Source organism: Melopsittacus undulatus, chromosome 2 (genome assembly GCF_012275295.1).
Source record: "Melopsittacus undulatus isolate bMelUnd1 chromosome 2, bMelUnd1.mat.Z, whole genome shotgun sequence".
NCBI lineage: Eukaryota > Metazoa > Chordata > Aves > Psittaciformes > Psittaculidae > Melopsittacus > Melopsittacus undulatus.
The window spans coordinates 58,867,676-58,888,781 of record NC_047528.1 but is presented as its reverse complement, the minus strand read 5'-3'; the positions used below and the strand labels follow the sequence as shown (position 1 = coordinate 58,888,781).

Below are 21,106 nucleotides of genomic sequence, written 5' to 3'. Positions count from 1 at the left end.
GCATACTATCCCAGAAAATGCTACACCTTAGGTAAAGAGGTCCACAAAATCTGACAGTCACTGGGCTGTTTGAAAGCAATGAAGCTTGGCTACTAAGAGTGCAATTTTTCACTGGACACCACTTGTGGTATTTGCATCAATATTGGGGATAGGGTGAGGGCTGAGAAAAATAGAGTTTACACACACATTCTCACAGTGGGTGCATGTACATGAATTCTGCTTTTTGCTTCTGCAGTATCACAGGCACAAGACCCTGTCTCTCTCACTCCATCTAGCTGAGGGCTCAGACAGAAAGCGGCATGTCCTTGTTACTACTTCACTTCCCTATGAACTGCTGAATCACCAGAGCAAGAACCTCCAGAGGACTTTCCAGAGGGTATGAACAGGGCAGGAAGCAAATGCATGTGACACACACTGAAGAATTCTGTTTCTGGTAAAGAATTCTTCTGCTAACTTGAGTTACCCCAAAGAGAGACATCCTGTTGTTCATATTCATACTTGGTGGTAGGTCCCACAGACAATACTACTATCTACCCACTGCAGCATTAACCTGGGATGCTTCTCAGGTGTCTTATACTTGGTACAGAAAGAACCCAGGGGGCTGCTCAGGTATCAAGAGGAAAATGTTTTTCAAGGCCCAGAGCAGCAGATTTAACTTTGCCAGACTGCTACAACAAAAGGTGGCTCTGTATTCTGTAGTCCTCTTGATCTTGCAAAAAAAAGAGTGCAGACAGTGTAATGAAGCACCTGGTCCTGTTCTCACAATTTATCAGGGCTGTGAAGTGTTGCTCAAATCCTAAAGGCATGAGGCTTGAAAGGGGGGGAATTACCCCAACTGACCAAACACAGGAAGGCTCAGAACTCAGTTGAGGTGGAACTGAGAATCCACCTGAAACAGAGAATTTCATATGGGCTCTATCTGGGCACCTGAGGAAAAGCTCTTGATGGCACAGACAAGAATTCCCGTATTTCCAAGTGTCATGCTACAAGAAAAATCAATCAGTTTAAGACCAGAAGTACAAACATCCCTCAAATGTCTGAATGAAGAACACTGTGGTGGGTAGATAGTATAGGGACATAATATCACTGCTGTGTGAAAAAAGAACATCCAATATCTTTAGAAATAAGCTGCTTCTAAGCATTGGCAGAGGACAATAATAGGGTCTTTGGCCTTGCTTCCACATGGCAGTTGAACTCTTTCTCAATAGTCTAAACCACTACCAGCAGCATATCAGCTGAGATGAACTTGGAGAGGTAATGGTACTACCATCTCTGGCCAGAATCAACCATGGACACCAAAAGAGGAAAAACAGATGGCCCAGTGTTGTCTACAAGGAAGTTCCACACCAAATGTGGTAACAGCATTTTGGAAGTTGGAAGTAGAATGGGGAGCAGAGATGCTTAAATCTGCACCCTCCAGAGCTGAGAAGGGGAGGAGAAATATATTTTTGTCCCCTTCTCTCAAGAGAAATAGGTAGCATGGACTGTTTATTTGGTCCAGAGTCAGAGGGTGCAACCAGGCCAAGACTAGGATTGCAACATCTACATAGGATCCAGCTGCACAGCTATTAGGACCCAACAAACGCTTTCTTTCAGAGATTCTCTTGAAGCTCCTGGTCCTGCAAACCCATGGCTAGAAAGCTCTGACAGATCATCAGCCCTAACCCAGGCAACTGAGGAACAGCATGTGAGGGTTTTGGCACAGATCCACACAAGTGACATATGAGAGAGGAGTATAACTTGTAGAGTGGCTTCTTGTAACAGAGCTTGTAGATGGAATTACAGCCAAATCCAGACAATCACAAGAAGCCAGTAAGTACATAGTCAAAGACTACCACTATGCTAAAAAAAAAAAAAATCTCAAAGGAAACTGATAACAAGGTGACTTTTTTTTTTTCCCCATCAGACTGTTCAAAATAAGCTGAAATGCCACAGTGTATACACTGCAGGCATCAAGTATGAGAGAAGGTAGTGACATAGTCAAGATGCTGAGGACATAAAGCATTCTTTGACCTGGAGAAAGAAGATGCACCATCTGGTCAACAAGTACTCAGGCTATAAAATATAAATTATTTCATTCACTAAAATACTGTCCGTGGGCTCTATACCAAAAATTGCAGATTACTGCATTAGTATCTTCATTTCTCAAGGCTCAGAAGAGAAAAGCATTCCCAGCATGACTGTTTGGACAATGACATTCATTGGCAATGTGCTGGCACAATACTGACAAGAACTGACATAAGAACAACATCAGAGAGGTGACAGACCACTACACCTCAGCACTTTAATGGGGCAGGAGGAGGAAGACGGGAAGCTCTCTCCCCTCATCACTGCCAATCTGATACAAAAACCTGACCAAAATGCAGACACTAATCTACATCTCAGCCCTGTGTTCATATGACAGCACGCTGAGGTTAGCTTAAAGAGAAAACTGAGAATTATATAGCAAGCCAGCCTCCTATAAAAGTTTAAAATAGCAATGCCATCATCGGTTGCTTTTTTTTTCTTGAAGGTGAAGAAGGATACAAAGCTTAAAATTCACCACTGAAGCAAGGACAGACTCAGCCTTTCCTCAGCACAGAGAAGCACCAGTCTTCCTCAAGCAGGCAACCAGGGTTCACTTGTCCCCAGTTACATGTTAGAAACCAACACTGAGTAACTAATGAACACTTGCATACTTACAATGAAGACAAAGAACTTGAATTTTAACAGGACTTGAAATTAATAAGGTCAGATCCACAGCTCATACAAATGTGGCCTGGTATTTAAGCATTCCAAACACACTGTCTTCATTGGCTGGGTTTGTTTCTTTAAGCCAGCTCACAGGGTACAGCCAGGCTGAAGTACAAATATGCTTGTAATTTACTAATAAAACAAAATTATTTTTAGCAATGATGGGAAAAAAGAATAAAATACAATCAAGGACTCTTCCAGATACATCTGTAATACAGACACTGATGGACAGTTATAAAACACAGATGGAATTCTGATATAAAAGAAGCTTATGTTGGATAATTAGATATTCTAAATTAATCCTTCTTTTCTTTAAAGTTGTTTTCCTTTAGAAAAAAAAAATTATTGCCCAAAATTTTTTCAGTAAAAAGAACTTTTTTAAAGTTTTCAAAAAAGGATAAAATTGCTGATGGAATTTTCCATTCAGAATAGAATTTGATTTCTTGATCAGCTGTAATAAAGTTCTTTTCCTTTCTTTCTGAATCCACATTCTTTATAGTTCTGCACCCCTATATCATAAACCAAACATCTTTTGGAAGCATGAGGAGAGTCAGAGAAGCAAAGAGCTCCAACAGCAGCTTTCGCTAACAAAGGCCTAGCAAAACCACCCTCTATATCTCCCAAGGTATTCTAAACTACTTGGACAGAATGGCCTCCAGTCTCTTGCCTCACGTCTTTTGCAATTTCCCTGTGTAACTATTAACATTTCTGTAAATTATACTTATTTCACTTGTTAGTACCACTGATTCAGTACTAACTTCTCAGGAAAAAAAGTTAAAATTGTACAAAATAAGGTTGACATTGGACTGAAAGATATACTTTGAACATACAAAGAGGTGTTGACAGTAATACGAGACATCATCTGGAAGGTGGTGTAAGTACATATTATTTAGAGTACAGAACTATCTAAGCTTCTGTTTTCAGCTCTCCACTAAGGCTTGACAGAAAACAGGATTACCTTGTCACCCAGGGTAGAAATCTGCAACATTTTATAGTTAAGAATATTACTGCTTATTGCAAGAGGGCACAGCCCCTGTTCTTTGGTTCCTCGCCTGATAAAGCTGTTACATATGGTTCCAAAAATCAGGAAGTCAGATTCACATTTATGTTCTCACAGTACAAGTGCTTTGCACTTAAGAAAACACGGAGCTCTTTATCTAGAAATGCCAACATCTATTGCTTAATTAGCAATTTTCACAATCAAAACAAAAGCAAATCAAAACAACCATATGGGTGCCTAAAATTCAGAGTGATGCTTACAGTTTCATACAGAAGACCATGACTAACAGCTGTAATTTTAAGTCAACAATATTAAATCTTACTTAGTAACCCTATCAAAACCATTTGTGTAATTATGTAAAAGAGATTAAATTGGTTAATAAAATGCAACATAAAGATACAGAATAAAACATCAGTATGCACATTACCTTAGCATTCTCAAGCAGAACTTCATCTCTACCTAAGCCAGGTCCTATGACAACTGAGTGCAGTCGTGGTAACCACTTTTCCACTTCATGGACAGCATTGGGACTATCACTAAATGGAATTGGGGAAAAAAAGACAAATTTTAAAAGGCTTCATTTTAGTATTTGCAGAATCTGAGTTGAAGATGCAAGATAGAAGAATGAGTTATTTCCTATCTTCAGTGTCAGGTAATTTTATCCTCCAAACTACCAAAAATCTGTGACCCGGGAAATTTGGAATGGTTGTCCAAATGGCTAAAATGAAACATTTCTCTTGATTCATTCCTTAGGGGATACTACATAAAAATTAAGAGCTAATGGCAAGTATCCACCATGGTTGTTACAAAATAAAAAGCAAAGCATGAAACCACCAACTCTTACAGTCTGTCACAATTCCCTGTTTAATGCTCCTTTGCAGAGATTATACCTTGGAGAGAAATCCACCATCTCACAAGTATATACTGCAGCTTGTTGGAAATGATGCAATTATTTATCACCCTGCATAGCAAAATGATAAATCTACTCCTACACTTTTTTGTCAGTTGCTTCATAAGCATTTGTTCCAACTGAATTACAGCCAAAGTGTCCCCTTTCCCCAAAGGGCAACAGAAGAATCAAGCTATTCAGGAAAGGTATTATCTGCTTGTAATGCTTAAGATTTCTGTAGCATCCAGGTTCTGTCTACATTGGAAAAATGATGAGAAAATCCACTGCCAAATATAGCAGCTACAATACAGCATTCAGCTGCTGACCAGAGCTGTTTATTTTGTTCTCATCCGTTTTGTTGTGCAAATAGGTCAGAATATTTTGAAAACACTGCCCAACGATGTCAGTTAATCCTTATGGACAGTAAGAGGGAAAATTCAGACTTCCTCCCTCCCTCCCTCTGACATAAGCGATGATAGTAAATGAACATTTTAATGGGAGCATTAGGGAATGAAGCTCCCTATTGGCTAAGCAAGGAGATACTGTTTGACAGCATTTCTCAGACCATTTTGAGCTTGCAATACTTCAACAAAGCTCTATTATTGCAGATGAAAGCCCCTGCATGTTTTTCATAACCAACAGCTGTACTGATAGGACACACCACTTGGGGACAAGTGCTTAGCTGGCGTCTGGCAGAATCAGCAAATTCCACAATGATTTCTGCAAGCGGCAGGCAGGAGCCTTTGCAGCTGCACAGAGAGAGGTAGCCCGCTCAAGGCCGCAGGGATGCAGTGCCTCGTGCCTGGCAGCGACCCAGCACCCCTCCATTGACAATGGATGCTTCAGAAATCCCCGGCTGCAGCAGCGCCGGCTCCCAAAAGGCACCCGGTGCTGACACCACAGAACAGCTCTGTCATAGCAAGGTTTTTGGGTGGAAGTGATGACCTGCTGCAAGGGCAAGGGATACAATGATCCATGTGAGGGCATCAATCCATGAGAGGCCATCAGTGTCCCTGAAGCAGTTCCCTGCTTAGCAAGCTGAAGCTGAATTTCCATTTGAACAACATAGCTCCCTCCCTTCTCCTCTAACTCATAAGGAAACCATATTAGCTTGAGAATTCCAAACAGCTCACTACGACTGTTTGTTGTCTCTGCATAACTACCTCTCAGCTTATGATTTAGATACAGGCTGGAAAGAAAAATTATTAAAAAATAATTGAAGTACTATTAAAAAAAAGCCAGTTCTTTTACACATGGCAGGCTGAACATGTGAAAAACTGTCTGTGAACCAAGCTCTAATAAAACGTCACCATTTCTGAAGGCACACTACTTGTTATTTACATGCTGAAACTGATTTTCTCTCTAGAAGAGCAAAATGTGTCTCAAAAATAGATATTTCTTAAATATCTCATACATATCTAAGTATCATATAGCTGTAGGGATACTGTTATATACATAAGGATGTTTGAAGAAATTGGATTCAAAATACCTTTGGATGGTGGAAGCCAAATACAGTAAATAAATGTTCCATTAAACATAAGCTAAGAACAGAGCCATAGATAGCATGGTAACTGCTCTGCTCTTGAAGAAATATCTCAGCAAATAATCTCAAGGTAGAAAGCTTGCCAACTTATTTATCTTCAGGACTGAAATAAGATAATTTTGTTTCCAACCCAATTGATAATGCGCACTCTTCAAAACAAAGCCATCTCTTGGGAAATGAACAGTCCAACATTAAGCCACTCCTGCTCACTTTGCCTCTGGTAATAATAAAACCCTACTGTAGTGCTTTTCATCTTCAAAGCATTTTACAAACATTACGTTCACATAACTCCTTTGCAACTTCACATCAAGAAGCAACACAAGCCATATGAAGGGCCAAGAGATTTAAAACGGTGATAATGACTATTACATTGCAAAATCAGCTATAAAAACATGCTGTAAAGTAACTGATGGATTTTGATTTTTCATGAAGAAAGCAGAAAAAATACTGCCTCAGAGAAGCATCGTGCCAACTTCACTTTAAGACACTGGATGTTCACAACTGCTGTGGCTATCCCCTTAAGGACATCTTACAAATAACTTGTACCTACAGCTTCTCTGAGAGTGGAGAGGCTATTGTGTCATCTTGCAGTTTACTTCCACACACAGACATCAAAGTAGTAGCATTTTAAAGCTGATGGGTTACAAATGATGAACACACAACATTCTTCAGAATGAGTGTCACCTTGAATATCCCTGACCATGTGATTTTGCACAGAGATGGAAACTCTTTTAGCTCTTGACAGCTACAGTCTATACACATCATTTAAGCATGCCCAGGAGAGTTCTCTGACACTGATCTCAGCCGGCCTGTTTCATTTCTACACCTTCAGGCTTCAGAGCAGGTAATGCTCAAGCTGCCTACCTGGACCACAGTAGCTCCTCACCAGTAGAAGAAGTTTTTGGGAGAGGCTACTGGGTATGGACAAAAAATGATGCCAAGGATTGTGTGGATAATACGCACAGAACGCAAGACATGTCCTCAGCTGTTCATTGTGTGCTGTACTCATACAAGTAATGTTGTTAACTTTGATTCTTAACCTGATTTCAAACCTTTCCATTCAGTTATCACCTGCATCATACAACTGCAATTAGCACTGCATTTTTTAAAAAACCACGGATGTAGAGAGGTGTGAGGTATGAAGAAGATGTCCCCTTGATCAAAAGAGATGGAATCTTCAGGCTTTGACAGAAAGGGATCAAGTAAGAATCAATTTTGCCTTTACAGGTGAAGAGTCATACAATGTGTGACTTGGCTTTTCTCCAAAACAGGAATCACAAATGCAATACTCCTCCTCTAAAGCACAATGCTAATATTAATATAAAGAGGAATCAGAAAAGAAAACAGCATCTGAATTTCTGAAAAGAGGGTAAAAACCTTTGAGAGAGACTCTGATGAACTAAAAGTCAGGGATATCCCAAAATAAAGCAAGCGTTTTTGGAAGGTGATGGGGCAAGAGACTGGGAAACAGTCTAGTTCTCCCATCATTTGAAAATACAAACTGCACCATGAACATACGTAACAGGAATAATTTGGGAAGCTGAATCCAAGAAGTAACACATGTAAACATGGAGAGTGAAAGGCAGTACCATTATGCAGATGTGTGCACTTAATGACCACAGCTGCAGATTTGCAGGGAATGCACAGATCTTCAAACAGGCACTCAACTTCCAGCAAACCACTATGTGTTATGTGACACATTATCAGATGTCATTCTGATGAAAATCTAGGTTATGACAGCTCACTGTTGTTAGGTAGCAACAAAGCAACATCCCTCCAAATCCCAAAAGCTTCCTCAAAGTCTCAGCTGGAAATCCATTGATAAAGCTCTGACTGCATATAAAAAAGAACTACCACAGGATAAACACCTACACAACAACTAGAAGACAATGTAATTACTAATACAGAAAACTAAAGGAGTGTCTCATAACTGCAAAGTTCAATAGATAAGGAAGAGTCTTACGCTAATGACAACAATCATTCAATCAACTTTATGTCCATTAATCAAAGCAGATTTAAACAAACAAGCAAGTATACAGGCAGTCTCACAGCAGGGCACACTGTGAAAAAGGACCCCACTGATGTTTTACCTGATCAGCTTTCCTTGGCTATTAGTGAGAGGTAAAAGAAAGGGACAAAGCTTCACCCAGCAGAGGCTAAGAAGATTGTGAGCTCCTGGGAAGACAGACACAGCAGCTTTATGATTTGCCTTCCCTGAAGCCCCTGTGCAGGCAGCACCAAGGTATGGTGGTCAGTACCTTGCATGTTTCTCTTTGCTCTTTTCTCTGCCTCCACAATGTATCAAGAAAAGTGCTTTCCATGACAAAATCTAGAAAAATTCTTCAAATTAAACAGCACTGAATCTCTGAAATTGTAACGATTTTTGTTAATTATTGCCAAATTAAAAGCAATATGCCATGAAAAAAAATCCTCATCTTGACACATCAATTATTTTTGCATACAGCATCAGCACTGGCTTGGTTATAGTGCTTACAGCAGTAGTTTGCCACTTCACTACTTCATAGTCTCATTGTTGCCTCTTAATGCACAGCCTCACAGCCTTTCATAATACCTTTCAGTTTTGAAAAGCTAATATAGAAAATAAAAACTTTAAGTCAAACTTCTTAATCTTCAGAAATCTTCTGTTTTTCACTATCACTTGATAAAAATCAAGATAAAACCCAGTTCTCTAGATCTTAATCTTGGTGAAAATTGATGTAAGAACCTTTCCAAAACCAAAAAAAAAGCCCCCCCCCAAAATATGGTGGCTACTGCCCTAATATCACACAAGGTTTCTAAACATCTTTTAGAGCAGTTTGTAAAAGATATTAGTGCCATCTCTTTGAAAGCCTGCCTTAGGCTGGTCACTGTCCAGAGTGGGAAGACAGTTGTCAGCTAGGGCCTACAGTGCCACTCCTCTCCCCAGCCCTCCAAAACAAGATGACTTTGCTGTAGACTGCATTTGATTCACAGACTGGCTTTCACCTATGATCAAAAACCACCGCGGCAACAACTTTAAACTATTACAGAAGGTGTTAAACACAGCAGCTTTCCTCATAAGGATGAATGACAGTTACTGTCATTGCTTTCCAGAGGAGGGAAGGGAACAAGGGTGATAAGGCACAGCCTTGTCAAATTTTACATGGAAAAAATATGAAGTGAAGTCAGCATGGATGTAACTGGGAGCTACAGGAATAATAGATACGCATGAATGACAGGGCAGAGAGCAGGCAGCAGGACCACAGCTCTTCATGTGTTTTAGGCATAGCTGGAACCACCTTAGTAATCAGAGACGTGTCCTGGACATCACAAAATGCCAATCAGTGGGACATCCTGCTAGAGAAGGACACAGGACACAACCAAAACCTCCATCAACTGATCAACTACATGGATTCTTGCTGGAAAGTGAATTCGAATTCTGCTTATTTTCTGTGCACATTTGGTGTGACTGAGGCAACTCCAAGTGCATTAAAATGCATCATTGCAAGTTTGTTATGTAAATTCAGACAAAGCCACCATAAGTGGGCAGTTTCAAAAGCCAACCTAGAGTGTTGTCTTCAAAGATGGAAAAAAGTCTCTGATCTGAGGATGAAAGAGTTTTGGTTTTGTTCGTCCAAGCACTGCAGGTAATTATATTAACGTGAATCAAATGTTAGACCTGCTGACATTTGGATCCTGTCATGTTATACAGTACATCAAAAGAGAGAAAGACAGGACATAATATGCAGCTCTAGCATTTAATTGGTTATCTCAGAAAGCTGATTATTAACTATTGTTGTAAACCTCGAGTAAAGTCATTATTGGAAACTGGGTAAATAAGATAGGGAGAGAGATTATTCTGGAAAGGTTAGGTCAAAGGAATTAAAAAGCAAAACTAAACAATGCAAAACATGTTTGAGCATAAAACTAAACTAATTCTATATTCCAAGAGCAGCTATATTTGCCAATGTTTAAATCATCATTCTTGCAAACTAACTCCAAATTTCCAGAAGCCCAAAGGCTTGAGGAAACTCTTTCTGGCCCCATGTACAGATCTGGAAATAACTTACTCTTGAGAAGTTCATTGATCCCATTTACCAACTCATAAGTGTCTCACTGAGCATCCCAATCAGGCAGAGTAAATCTCAGGGACAGCAGAGAAGCATGAAGTTGGCTGAATGTAATTAGAGATCAAAAAAAATTTGTATTTAATCAATTTAGTACATTAAAATGCTCCCAAAAAGGTTTACAAGATACAATGGTCATCTCCATCTACCAGGCTGTTGGAAGATCTTTCAACAGTGTGTCATCTGTCAGTGCTGGGGAGACAATACTTATTTTTCTGCTACAACCTGATTAAATGACAGGTAAGAAAATGACAGAAAAATTAAGACCCTAATGAGAAAGGGACTGAATAGTTTCAAATCAAGTGTTCCTTTTTAGCCATTGAGTAAGTTAATTTAGACACCAGAAGTGAACCTGGTAGGTCTCATTGAATATTATCAATTCAACAACACAGCAATAAGAACAGCAACCCATGATCCAGAAGAAGCACAGCTGTCACAAGTTAATAGCAGGAGACTGCTCTTGATAGGCAGACACCAGTCTTCACTTGCTCCATATTCTACCTTCAAGGAAGCAAGTGTGTGAACCACCTGCTAAGGTGTACATTTAAAAAAAAGTGCTGTATTTACCATGTCGTATTTTTATATAATGATGACAAACCCCAAAATATTTTCCACAGCTGCTATTTGGACAGCAGACTCTCAATTAGGTATCAGATCTTCTGTTTCACTACGAATTGGGTTCTCAAAATATTACATGCATCAGAGACAACACAAAAATGAACTCAAATGCATTATACAAATGGTCTCACCTCTCCTATGCAGAGAAGAGCCTCTCAAGTCCCGTGAGGAAGAGCCCCAAAGGAGAAGGTACTGCTTGACTATTTTCTGAGATTTCTCACACAGACATGACAACAGCACTCAAAGTTCACCTTATCTAGCCTCGTAAAGATACCACAGGTATTGGCACAATCATTTTTTACACCCTGCATTCAGATATAACCAAATATTTAAAGCAGTTGTACTATGTTTTCAGATCAATCACATTACCAATGCATGTTATGACAATGTCCCCCACAGTATAATGGTAACCAAATGTCTTGACCTCGTATTTTCCAAGCTCAGTGTCCCGCATTTAGCTGTAACAGTTATTTTTCCCCTTCCTAGTAGCTGGTGCAGTGCTGTGGTTTCGGCTTTAATCCGAGAACAATGCTGATAACACACTGATGTTTTAGTTGTTGCTCAGTATGTTTACTCTAATCACAGACTTTTAGCCTCATGCACTGCCAGTGAGGAGGGGCATAAGAAGCTGGGAGGGAGCAAAGACAGGACATCTGACTCAAACTAGCCAAAGGACTATTTCATACCACAGCACGTCATGCCCAGTATATAAACCAGTGGGAGTTACCTCGAAGGCCCAGATCACTGCTTGGGTCAGGATGCGTATCAGTCGGTGGGTAGTGAGCAACTGTACTGTATATCACCTGTGTCTATTGGGTTTTTTTTCCTTTTTTAGTTTTACATTCTCTCCCCTTGTTATTTCCTTTATCATTATTACTACTAGTAGTAGTAGTTTTGTATCACACTTATTTGACTGTTCTTATCTCACTCCATGGGATCTACATTCTTGTGATTCTCCTTCCCATCCTGCCGCGAGCAGGGGAGGAAGAAGGTGGGGAGCAAGCAAGCGGCTGCGTGGTTCTAAGTTACCGTCTGGGCTTAAGCCACGACATTTGTGCAAGTGGTCTTGCCCTATTAATACTTCTTGTGAACTGACTTGGTAGGTAGAATCTGTCAAATAGTCTTCCAAAAAGACTGCAGTCAACCAAAACTTGTGACTTCAAAAGTGACAGGATGAAGTTCAGATGACAATGTAATTACCCTCAGAATGAAACAGACTAAAAATGTCCCTACAAAAAGTAATGCACTTTTTTTTTCTTAAATGTTCAAATCAAAACAAAGTAACAAGTTTTTATCACATCAGTATCCCTCTCTGGTTTACATTCAACTCTTAAGGCACAGATGATAGTTCAATCAATACCCAGAAGGCTAAAGTACTTCAAATCAGCTCTGGACACATGAGAAGAACAAAATAAAATAAGTATCATTCTAAATATCTGCTTTGCAAAGCTGAAGAAAAAAGAATCAAAAACCCTAAAATCTTCAAATAACAATAATGCAAAAGCAAATCCCAGGCATGCCTGCCTCTGCTTTCACTCCAACTCAAGAATGATTAAACACCAAAGAAATCTAATCCTGGTGTCAAATCACAGCAGTATTGCAAGAAGAATGAATCTGGCCAGGATCTAACTGGAGTAAAACTCTTCTACACATATACACATCTCTTTCAACATATCAGAAAGCAGCAAGAATAGCAGCACTCCCTGCAGTGATGCTAAAAATCTTTGGATACTTACTGCAGTTTGAGGTGTCAAAACCTCTGGTAGTATCACCTGGGATAAGGCACTCTGCAACAACAGGGAGGAAGAAAGGGACTACAGTAGGGAGTGAATACACCTCCTGTCTACTATTCACTCTTCAGCAAAGAAGCAGCAGCTTTTTGCCAAGAAAGCCAGACACTGGCAATACATCTATATGGTACTGCACAATAGGATTAGGAACAGTTTAAGTATACTTCTCTGAGTCAGCATATACAAACTGACCTTTAGCTCTCTGTAAGTACTTAGGGGAAAAAAACAAAACACGACAAACCCAAACCCCAAGAACTCTCTCATGTGATTCCTAGCTAGGCTGCTGTCTAAATGAGGTCTGGGAGAGAGATCACAAAGTTCATGCCTGCATCTTCTCTGCAGGTGTAATAGGGATCCAGAAGCCAAGTAACTTGGGAGGCATCCTTTAGATAATCTGTGCTTTCTCCTTAACTTTCCCTAGTGACAAGAATTCTTGTGCTTATTCCAGCAGTTGAGTCAAAAGAGAGGTTAGTCACACGCTACACAGAAGAGTGTTTAATCACTATCCTTAGCTAACACAACTAAAAGGTATGGGCTTCCTCCAACGAATAAATACTAGTCTTGAATCTCCTCTCCACATAATGAATTAGGAAAAGCCAAAAATCTTAAAATTATTCCTGGGCTTTCTTTAATAAGAGAGGTGTCACTGGTTGAAAGTGTACAAGTAACTTTATCAGGAGCTCATTATCCATGATTCACTTTAATGATATTTTTCAAATCATCAAAACATAGACAAAATACAGTAAAACTAGATAAATTATGTTCCAGCAACCCTGATCTAAGCTAAGCTTCTTCATTACTGGTAATTGGCCTCAACACACAGGACAGCCTTGAGCAAGTTTTCTACTCAGTTATTTTTATTTCAAACTGAATAGTATTTTTAAAATCCAACCCAAACCTCAAACTCTGCAATTAACTGTAAAACTTTCAGTAATTCTGGCAATCCATACAGACCCATAGATACAACCAGCTGGGAGGAAGGTATTGGTTCTAAATCCATACCTAGTTCAAGGGTGTCTTTTTTTGGAGATAATGGAAAAATTATGTGACTTCCCCAGAATCACAAATTAATGACCTAACATTTCATTCTACTTCTCATAAAACTGGAGATCAAGGAATATATCAACTGTTGACTTTACAAATTATCTGACAACCAGGTTACAAGTGAACAGCTCAGTAGTATCTCAATCTTTCCTGCCCTACAGAGGAAGAAAAACTCTAAGATTATCGAAAAGTCCTGGGAAGAGAAGAGTCTAACACAACAGATGTATACTCTCTCCTTTTAAAATATAACCAGCTAGGCTCATATAGGGCATTTTAACTCTGATCATTCACCTATCAAGACAGAATAAACTAACCCAACAAAGTATACAAGAATCCTATTCAACCTGACCTGAGCCAGCAAATTAACATGGGGAGTATGAAAAAGCCCCTGAAAACTGTTCTCCAGAAGGTTTCCAACAGTAATGTAAGAAAAGTATATACATGTGTACAGCAGAAATCCACCCAGAAACTGCAATAAAACTATAAAATGCAAAAGCTAAGTTTAATCTTGTATTTGTGTAGAGTTTAGGGTAGGAGCATGTTAACTGAGAAGACAGAGAAACGTAGCACAAACCAGGGGTATTGATAAGAAAAGCAAGGCAGCTGTGACCAGACTTGGTATACTCCACTATTCCAAAGCACCAACTTCTGCAGTACACACTATTAATACACACTATTTGCTTCTCTGCAGGAAAGCAAAACCAGTCAGCACAAATACTGAACTGGTTAGCTGCCAGTTTTTCATTAATGCTTTCATTAATACCAGTATCATGGAAGGGGTCATCATGCATTTGGTAGAATCCCTGAAAAAAAAAAAAAAAAAAAAAAAAGGAAAAGCTACTATTTCTAATATTGACTGTTCATGGCCCCTAGACACACAACTATCATTATTCAGCTCAGGTGGTAAGGATGCACAGAGACAGGTGTTGAAGCTTTGTCTTTCAAGATCCCAGGCTGCTCCCTTACCTTCACTCTCGGGAACACAGAAAGAAGTCATGTGAGAAAAAACACAAAGAAAGCTATGTTACAGGTGTCCCAGGCACAGGATGTTACACCAAGAGGAATCCCAGGATGGTCTGCAGCTGGGGCCACAGAGAATTGCCCTGGCAATGCTGCAAGATGGCTGCTCATTTTCATAACCCTCCTTCTGCAATCCTACTCAATTCTTCCCACATAACATTCCTCTCATCCTTGAAGTGACAGGCATTTGCCTAGGAACTGAAAAGCAACAGTGCAACTTCTAGCTCTCACATACCTTAGCTACCCATGCCATCAAAGATCTGTGACAGCAGCTCTAACAAGCCAGAAGAGCCTTCACAGTCAGGGGGCAGCAGCAGAAAAAGAGCATGTTCTTTCTTTGAGGTGATCCCCTGTGAGCTAAAGGCAGCAGGGAAAGGTAGTGGCAGCCAAGTCACAGAGGAGATGATAAAATGTCAGACTCCTGGCAGTACAAAATGGCAGCTGAACCCTGGCAAAACGCCAAGCTGTTCAGTGAGTTGAGGAGTACACGGGACCATAATTTTGATTAGCATAGTAAGAGAGCGGTACAACAGCTACCTAGTTACTCTGGAGGGTCATGGAGAAATCATAACAACGCAAAGTTTTAAGGAGAGACGCAAAAGAGAACAATGACGTAGCTGCCTGGTGGGTTTTACCCAGAAGTTCTTCCATGCGTGAAGTGCGGCCCGGGAGAAAGTACAAAGACTGTTTAAGAGATCAGGCTCTGAATCAAGTGTGACCAGCCGTGCCTGCAGAACTCAAACAGCTCCACAACGCAGAAAAGATCATCCGAAAAGTGTGACACTGAAGACAAAGGACCTTACAAAAAACAAGCTGTTTGTGTAAATGTAAATAAAACCTGGACTCAATAGAGTCACTCAAGATTTTTTGCTTTCTAACCAGAAAAGACTGTTTTCTCTTTCCCTCAAATTAAGAAGAGACAAAAACATAAGAAAATGTAACAAACAAATCTGAACATTCTGATATATGCATTTTTTTATTTTGAATGTCGTAACAATATTTATAGATCCACTGCTTCCTGCAATTAGCCAGCTGTCTGGGTGAAATTAATCAGTTGCAATAAAAGTATTAAACACTGAATTTCAGACTTAAAGCAATATGGATACGAAAGCTTCTAAATTCACTGTACTTTGTACAGCTACAAAAATTTATAGACAGAGTTGAAGTTTAAAATCAACAGTTCTCTTTGCAAAAGAAAAACAGAGCTTTCACTGAGATCTGAATTCCACAGAAGACACTACGAATCTGCATATGTAAGAAAATACCCTTATTTAGTAGGTACAATCTGGTCCTCCATGAACAGAAACTTCACTGTTTACACACTGTCACCTCCCTTTTCTTCTATGCTGCTTCTGTTTCTCCTATTAACCTTTACCATTACCACTGACATCAAGAACCCTATGTACACAAGACAGGCTTCTCCCAGGGCAAGGTCAACTCCTTCCCATACAAGGCAACCATATGTTGCATCTCAAGTGTCACCCATCAAGGCAACCTAAGTTAGAAGCTAATACTGCCATTAAGATTCTCCATCTCATTTGTTATCATATAATACAATTCAGAACACCAACTGAAAACATGCCCTTTGGATTTTAGAGGCTAATGCAGTTGGGACTGCTAAAAACCCAACCCTTGCATTTCCTCTTGCTTTCATTCTTCCCTGTCTAAAATCCACAGTTATAGGTTTCTATCTTTGAAAAAGATCAACCAAGCCAACAAACAACAAATCCCAACCATAACCCTCCCCTCCCTCCCCCTAAAAAAACATCTACCAAACAACCCTAACAAAACCACAGTCCGTGGTATATGTCTGTTTAACTGACTTTTTAAGCACCTCTACACCAACAGGAATGAAACCCACCTTTAGAATGTAATAAACTTATGGCTTCCAACCTCAAGCATCCCCATAAGGGAGATCATATTCTTCTCACACACCAAAATATTTCTACTATCATAAATCCATCCTGACAGCAATATCTAACAAACACCATTTTAAATTGTGCTTTCTCTAGCTTAATCACAACTTTGCTATGTACACTGACAGACTGCCAAGCACTGGTGCAAGCTCAGCTCAGGGACATATACCTAAGGGACACATCTTAATTCTCATTTGTAGTGCTCATTGTAAACCATCATAACACCTAGCTGAAGCAATTTATCCTGCAGAAGTTCACCAATCAGTACCATATTTCAGAACAGAAATTCAGGGAAGCACACACTGACACCTGCTTATTAAACTTTTCATCTTCTGGTTAACAAGTCTCTTATTTAAAATCATTTGAGAACATCCATTTATTCCCAGGAATGGGTGTGTATCTAATGCAACATACGTATGAAGAAAAATGAGAACCAGCATCTCTCTTGCCCAGTAATTCTGCATAAATAACTATACACATAAGAGTGAGAGGAAAAAAGATATGCTCCTGTTAAATACTATAAGGACTGAAGAAACAAGAGAACATGCTCTATCTGCTTTTCAAATGCAAGTTCTAAAATGCTGACTTGTAGTGATTCATACTTTTGGATTTTGCTACCATTAAATGCATTGCAATCACAGAACACATACAAGCATGTAATGGAAAGCAAGATCTTTGCTTTTAAAAAAAAATGTATGCTGGTAGTAATGAAAAGAATTCACAACTGATTGTTCTACATTAAATATCTGTTTGTAATGAAAGGATAAACCCAGGAGGCTTTGTAATCTCTATCTACCCACACTGTAACTCAGAAAAAGAATGAACACAAACTTGTCAACTGTCAGACAGAAATGTTCAAGCTAGTAATCCTAAATTGCTCATTTACACAAAAGATAAGTCACTTACAGAACTGGATGAACTATCAGCTCTGGACTATATGATTTGATTACTGTTGCTGCATCTTTGGTACAAAACACATGGGATAAATCAGCACCCTAAAAAAGAAAATTTGCAAACAGAATTATCAAATTAACACTTAACAGTAACTTTATTATTCCAAAGATTACATGGTGAATAACTCACCTGAATTGTTACTTCTCTGTACTTAAACTTTTTTTTTATTTTGGCTTAGACTACCATGCAATGTTTTAGAGATTTTTTTTTTAACTTCCAGTATAATTTTTTAAAGTTTTGCACCAGCAGGATGACTGAAAACACAGACCTCAAACCTTTACTCACTTGAGAAATATTTCTCATTTGCAGATGAGCAAAGACTAAAATGTCACACGTACACTGAGAGGAAAGGCAAAAGAACACAGTTGACCAAGAGACAAGCTGCATTAGAGAGGAAAAGTAATACTGTAATGCATTTGCAAAATATAGCTATGGCAATCTATGAATACATTTCCAGTTCTACCATTTTTACTCAACGGGCCAAATCCACCCAAGATAAAGGCTGGCACACTTTCAACAACACTCCGTAAGTTAAATAAATCTTAAAGCTGAGGAGTTTAGTCTAAATCTTCTATTATCAACTCAAATAATCAGACATACACATAAGAATTGTGTAAGCAGTGACCAGAGAGCCTGATCTTGTATCTGTCTTGCATATTGAAATTTCCCAAGGTTAAGGAAGTGTCTCCTCTGCTTTACTACTACACATTTAAAATTTCAAGCTGCTAAGCAATACAGAGATTTGATCCTATGACTCTTTATATGCAGATGTAATAATCTGAGACCAAGTGGCTTCAATAGGGGGCATCCTAATATTGTACTGTATTTGCACACAGTGAACAGTGGGCTTTTATATTCTGTAAGATCGTTAACTAATAGAATTTCAATTTTAAATCCTTGAGGGACAGCATCCTGGGGGAGAGGTGGAGTGAGAAATACTTGGATTGGTAACCTACTTATTAAAACAGATCTTCAAGAAGAAAAACGTACACAGTGAACTGCAAGTAATGACACACTATATAGAGAGTACTGAAAAGCGTATCTATTATGTGAGCATGATTTGTTTACATTTGAATAATCATCACTGTATTTAGGTAGCCTACAGTAAATATACTTTTATTCAGGAAATATGCCATTAAAGAAGTTCACACTTCTAGGGAAAAAAAAAAGCTTAGGAAATACTGAGCATTATAATGTAAATAAAATGTGCTACTAAAAATTACATAAAATTCAACCAACAATCTTTAGACTTACAGTAATAATTTTACTATCCTAAGGTTGTACGTTTTGAAAGGAAGTTACTTCATTCATCACAGAAAAGCAATCCAGATTAAAATTCTGAAGAACTTACTACAGCACTGAAAACATAATTTCAAACATTAATCTGAAGTTATTTTATTGATCAATTTTGGAGAAAATAGTTCATCAGGTTTTGAAATTTCTTATCCAGATCTCTGAAAGAATAGTTCTCCCTTTGAAATTCTGAATTTTTTGACATATGTCTAACTCCACCTTATACAGAGAAAACATTTACAGAAAACATAGCAAATGACCTATTTGGAAAGTATTTCTACAAATCCAGGAGTAAGGATTTTCTTTGTTAAATAGAAGACCTTTAAAAACTCACATTTCATATGCAACACAGAGCAAATGCTTTTAAAAAGATGGCACTTAGCTAATATAAATGATGGTACAAAAGAATACGTACCACTTTGAGAGCTGTAATTGCAGCAAAATATGGTGCTCCAGTGTATCTAGAATGAAATACAGTTTAGGTTAGGAAACACAGTAAGGACATTAAATAATCTAACCTGCCATAATGAAGTCCCAAATTCAAGGGCAAGCTTATAAGAGAAGCTGCCTTCTCTTTTACTTGCTGTAAAAAAACAGATAAAATCTTCCTATACTGAAGCCAATCTGAAACCTTGCTCTGATTTGGAAAGTGCAGGATTTCACCATAGCCACCAGATGCTTCAGAGAAATATTTCAAAGATCACGCCATAAAAAAGCAAACTTTTCTCAGCCAGCCAGCTAAAAAGCTGAGAGACAAACAAAACAAAACAAAACGAGAGTGGAACACTGTTTGCAAGCCAAATCTGGGATCTGTGACCCAGATCAATCCCATCTGGTTTTAGATGCTTAACTAAAGTGCCTAAACTGTGATTCCAGTTGCCCTAAATCCTCTTTATGGAGACTGAAGAGAATGATACAGACAGAATCGCCCTCCACAGGTGCTTATTTCTGCCAAGAGGTAAGAACCTAAGTGCATTAGGCCAACAGGAAAACTAACTCCTGGCTAATCAACCCAGCTGTAAGACAGCACCTGTGTGCTCTTTACAGAATGTTTATTAATGGCAGATGTCCAACAGCAGATCTCTCTCACAGGAGAGATCTCTCTTTCTATCCATCTCTATTTCAAAACAGGAAAATGAAAAACAGGAAGGTGTAATAGCTCATTCAAAGTACTGTGCAGATTACTGGAAGTGGCCAAGAAAAGCACAGAGCTTAGTTTATTTCTAGATCAGTACAGCAGTTAACTGATTCATGCTGTATCTCTTTTTCCCCTGTAACATGCTATTTCTCTCACTCCAGAACATAAACCAAAGTAATGACAGAACCTAGGAACTACCACAATTTATCAAAGGGCATAGTAAGAAAATTTTCTCTTCTTGACTTAAGAGACCCAGTTCCCAAGACACCAAAATATATATAACAACAACAAAACAAACAAACAACAAAAAGATGTGCTGCTGTCTTACTCTATTCTAGAACTTCATGATGCAGTGGGAAAAGACACCGAAAGCAGAGATAGTTTGGTGGACAAGAAAGACGGAGAAGGTAGACACAGACACAAACAGCATTCTAAGCTTAAATCACATTCGCTATCAGAATTTTGCAACACAACTGCAGGGAAACATGTTCTTTCGTAAGTATGCATGGCTATGATGATTAATAAAGATCCCTAGAAAATACTAATGTTTTAAATGTAAGGTGAGTTTGAATGGCTTTTACAAGTACCTAAGACATCCTCAAACTCTCCCAGAAACAAAAACCAAATTTCTGTTTAACTTACTCTTGACATCCTCCAACAATGCCTATACGTCCATCTTGACCTTTATGCCTTTTCCCCGTTAGGGGAGGGATAACATTGCGCACCAGTTGAAAGATATTCTCCATATCCTTTAGAGAGTGTGTCCTGTGCAGTGAAAAAGATCTCTCTATAACTGAAAAGAAGAAAATAAGTGTTACTTGAAAGAATGTTCTTTCTTCAACTACTATCAGTATTTCTTTAAAGCACTCATACACACTAGTAAAAACACTCAAGGACATACTTCTAAAAACCAAATGCTTCATCACTTAAAGACCTTTAAAACAGTGAGTAGCTAGAGAAGGTGAACATTTTAAAAATTAATTTCGGGTCTGATGCAGGAAATATTCCTGCTGACTGCTCAAAGTCCTAATTTAAGGCTCAGGTACAGAAACAACAGCCAAG

General features: G+C 38.8%; 1 protein-coding gene across 3 annotated transcripts in view; it reads right to left on the bottom strand.

The window, feature by feature from the left end:
• Window positions 1-21,106, bottom strand: part of NAXD (NAD(P)HX dehydratase) — a 52,820-nt gene that overhangs the window by 24,696 nt on the left and 7,018 nt on the right. For all 3 annotated transcript variants that reach the window (XM_034072065.1, XM_034072058.1, XM_034072074.1), the window contains 4 exons: window positions 20,687-20,837; window positions 19,322-19,367; window positions 17,566-17,654; window positions 4,161-4,269 (listed from right to left, as the gene is read on the bottom strand). In XM_034072065.1, the coding sequence (XP_033927956.1) occupies window positions 4,161-4,269; window positions 17,566-17,654; window positions 19,322-19,367; window positions 20,687-20,837 (395 nt within the window). The remainder of the gene's footprint in view (window positions 1-4,160; window positions 4,270-17,565; window positions 17,655-19,321; window positions 19,368-20,686; window positions 20,838-21,106) is intronic.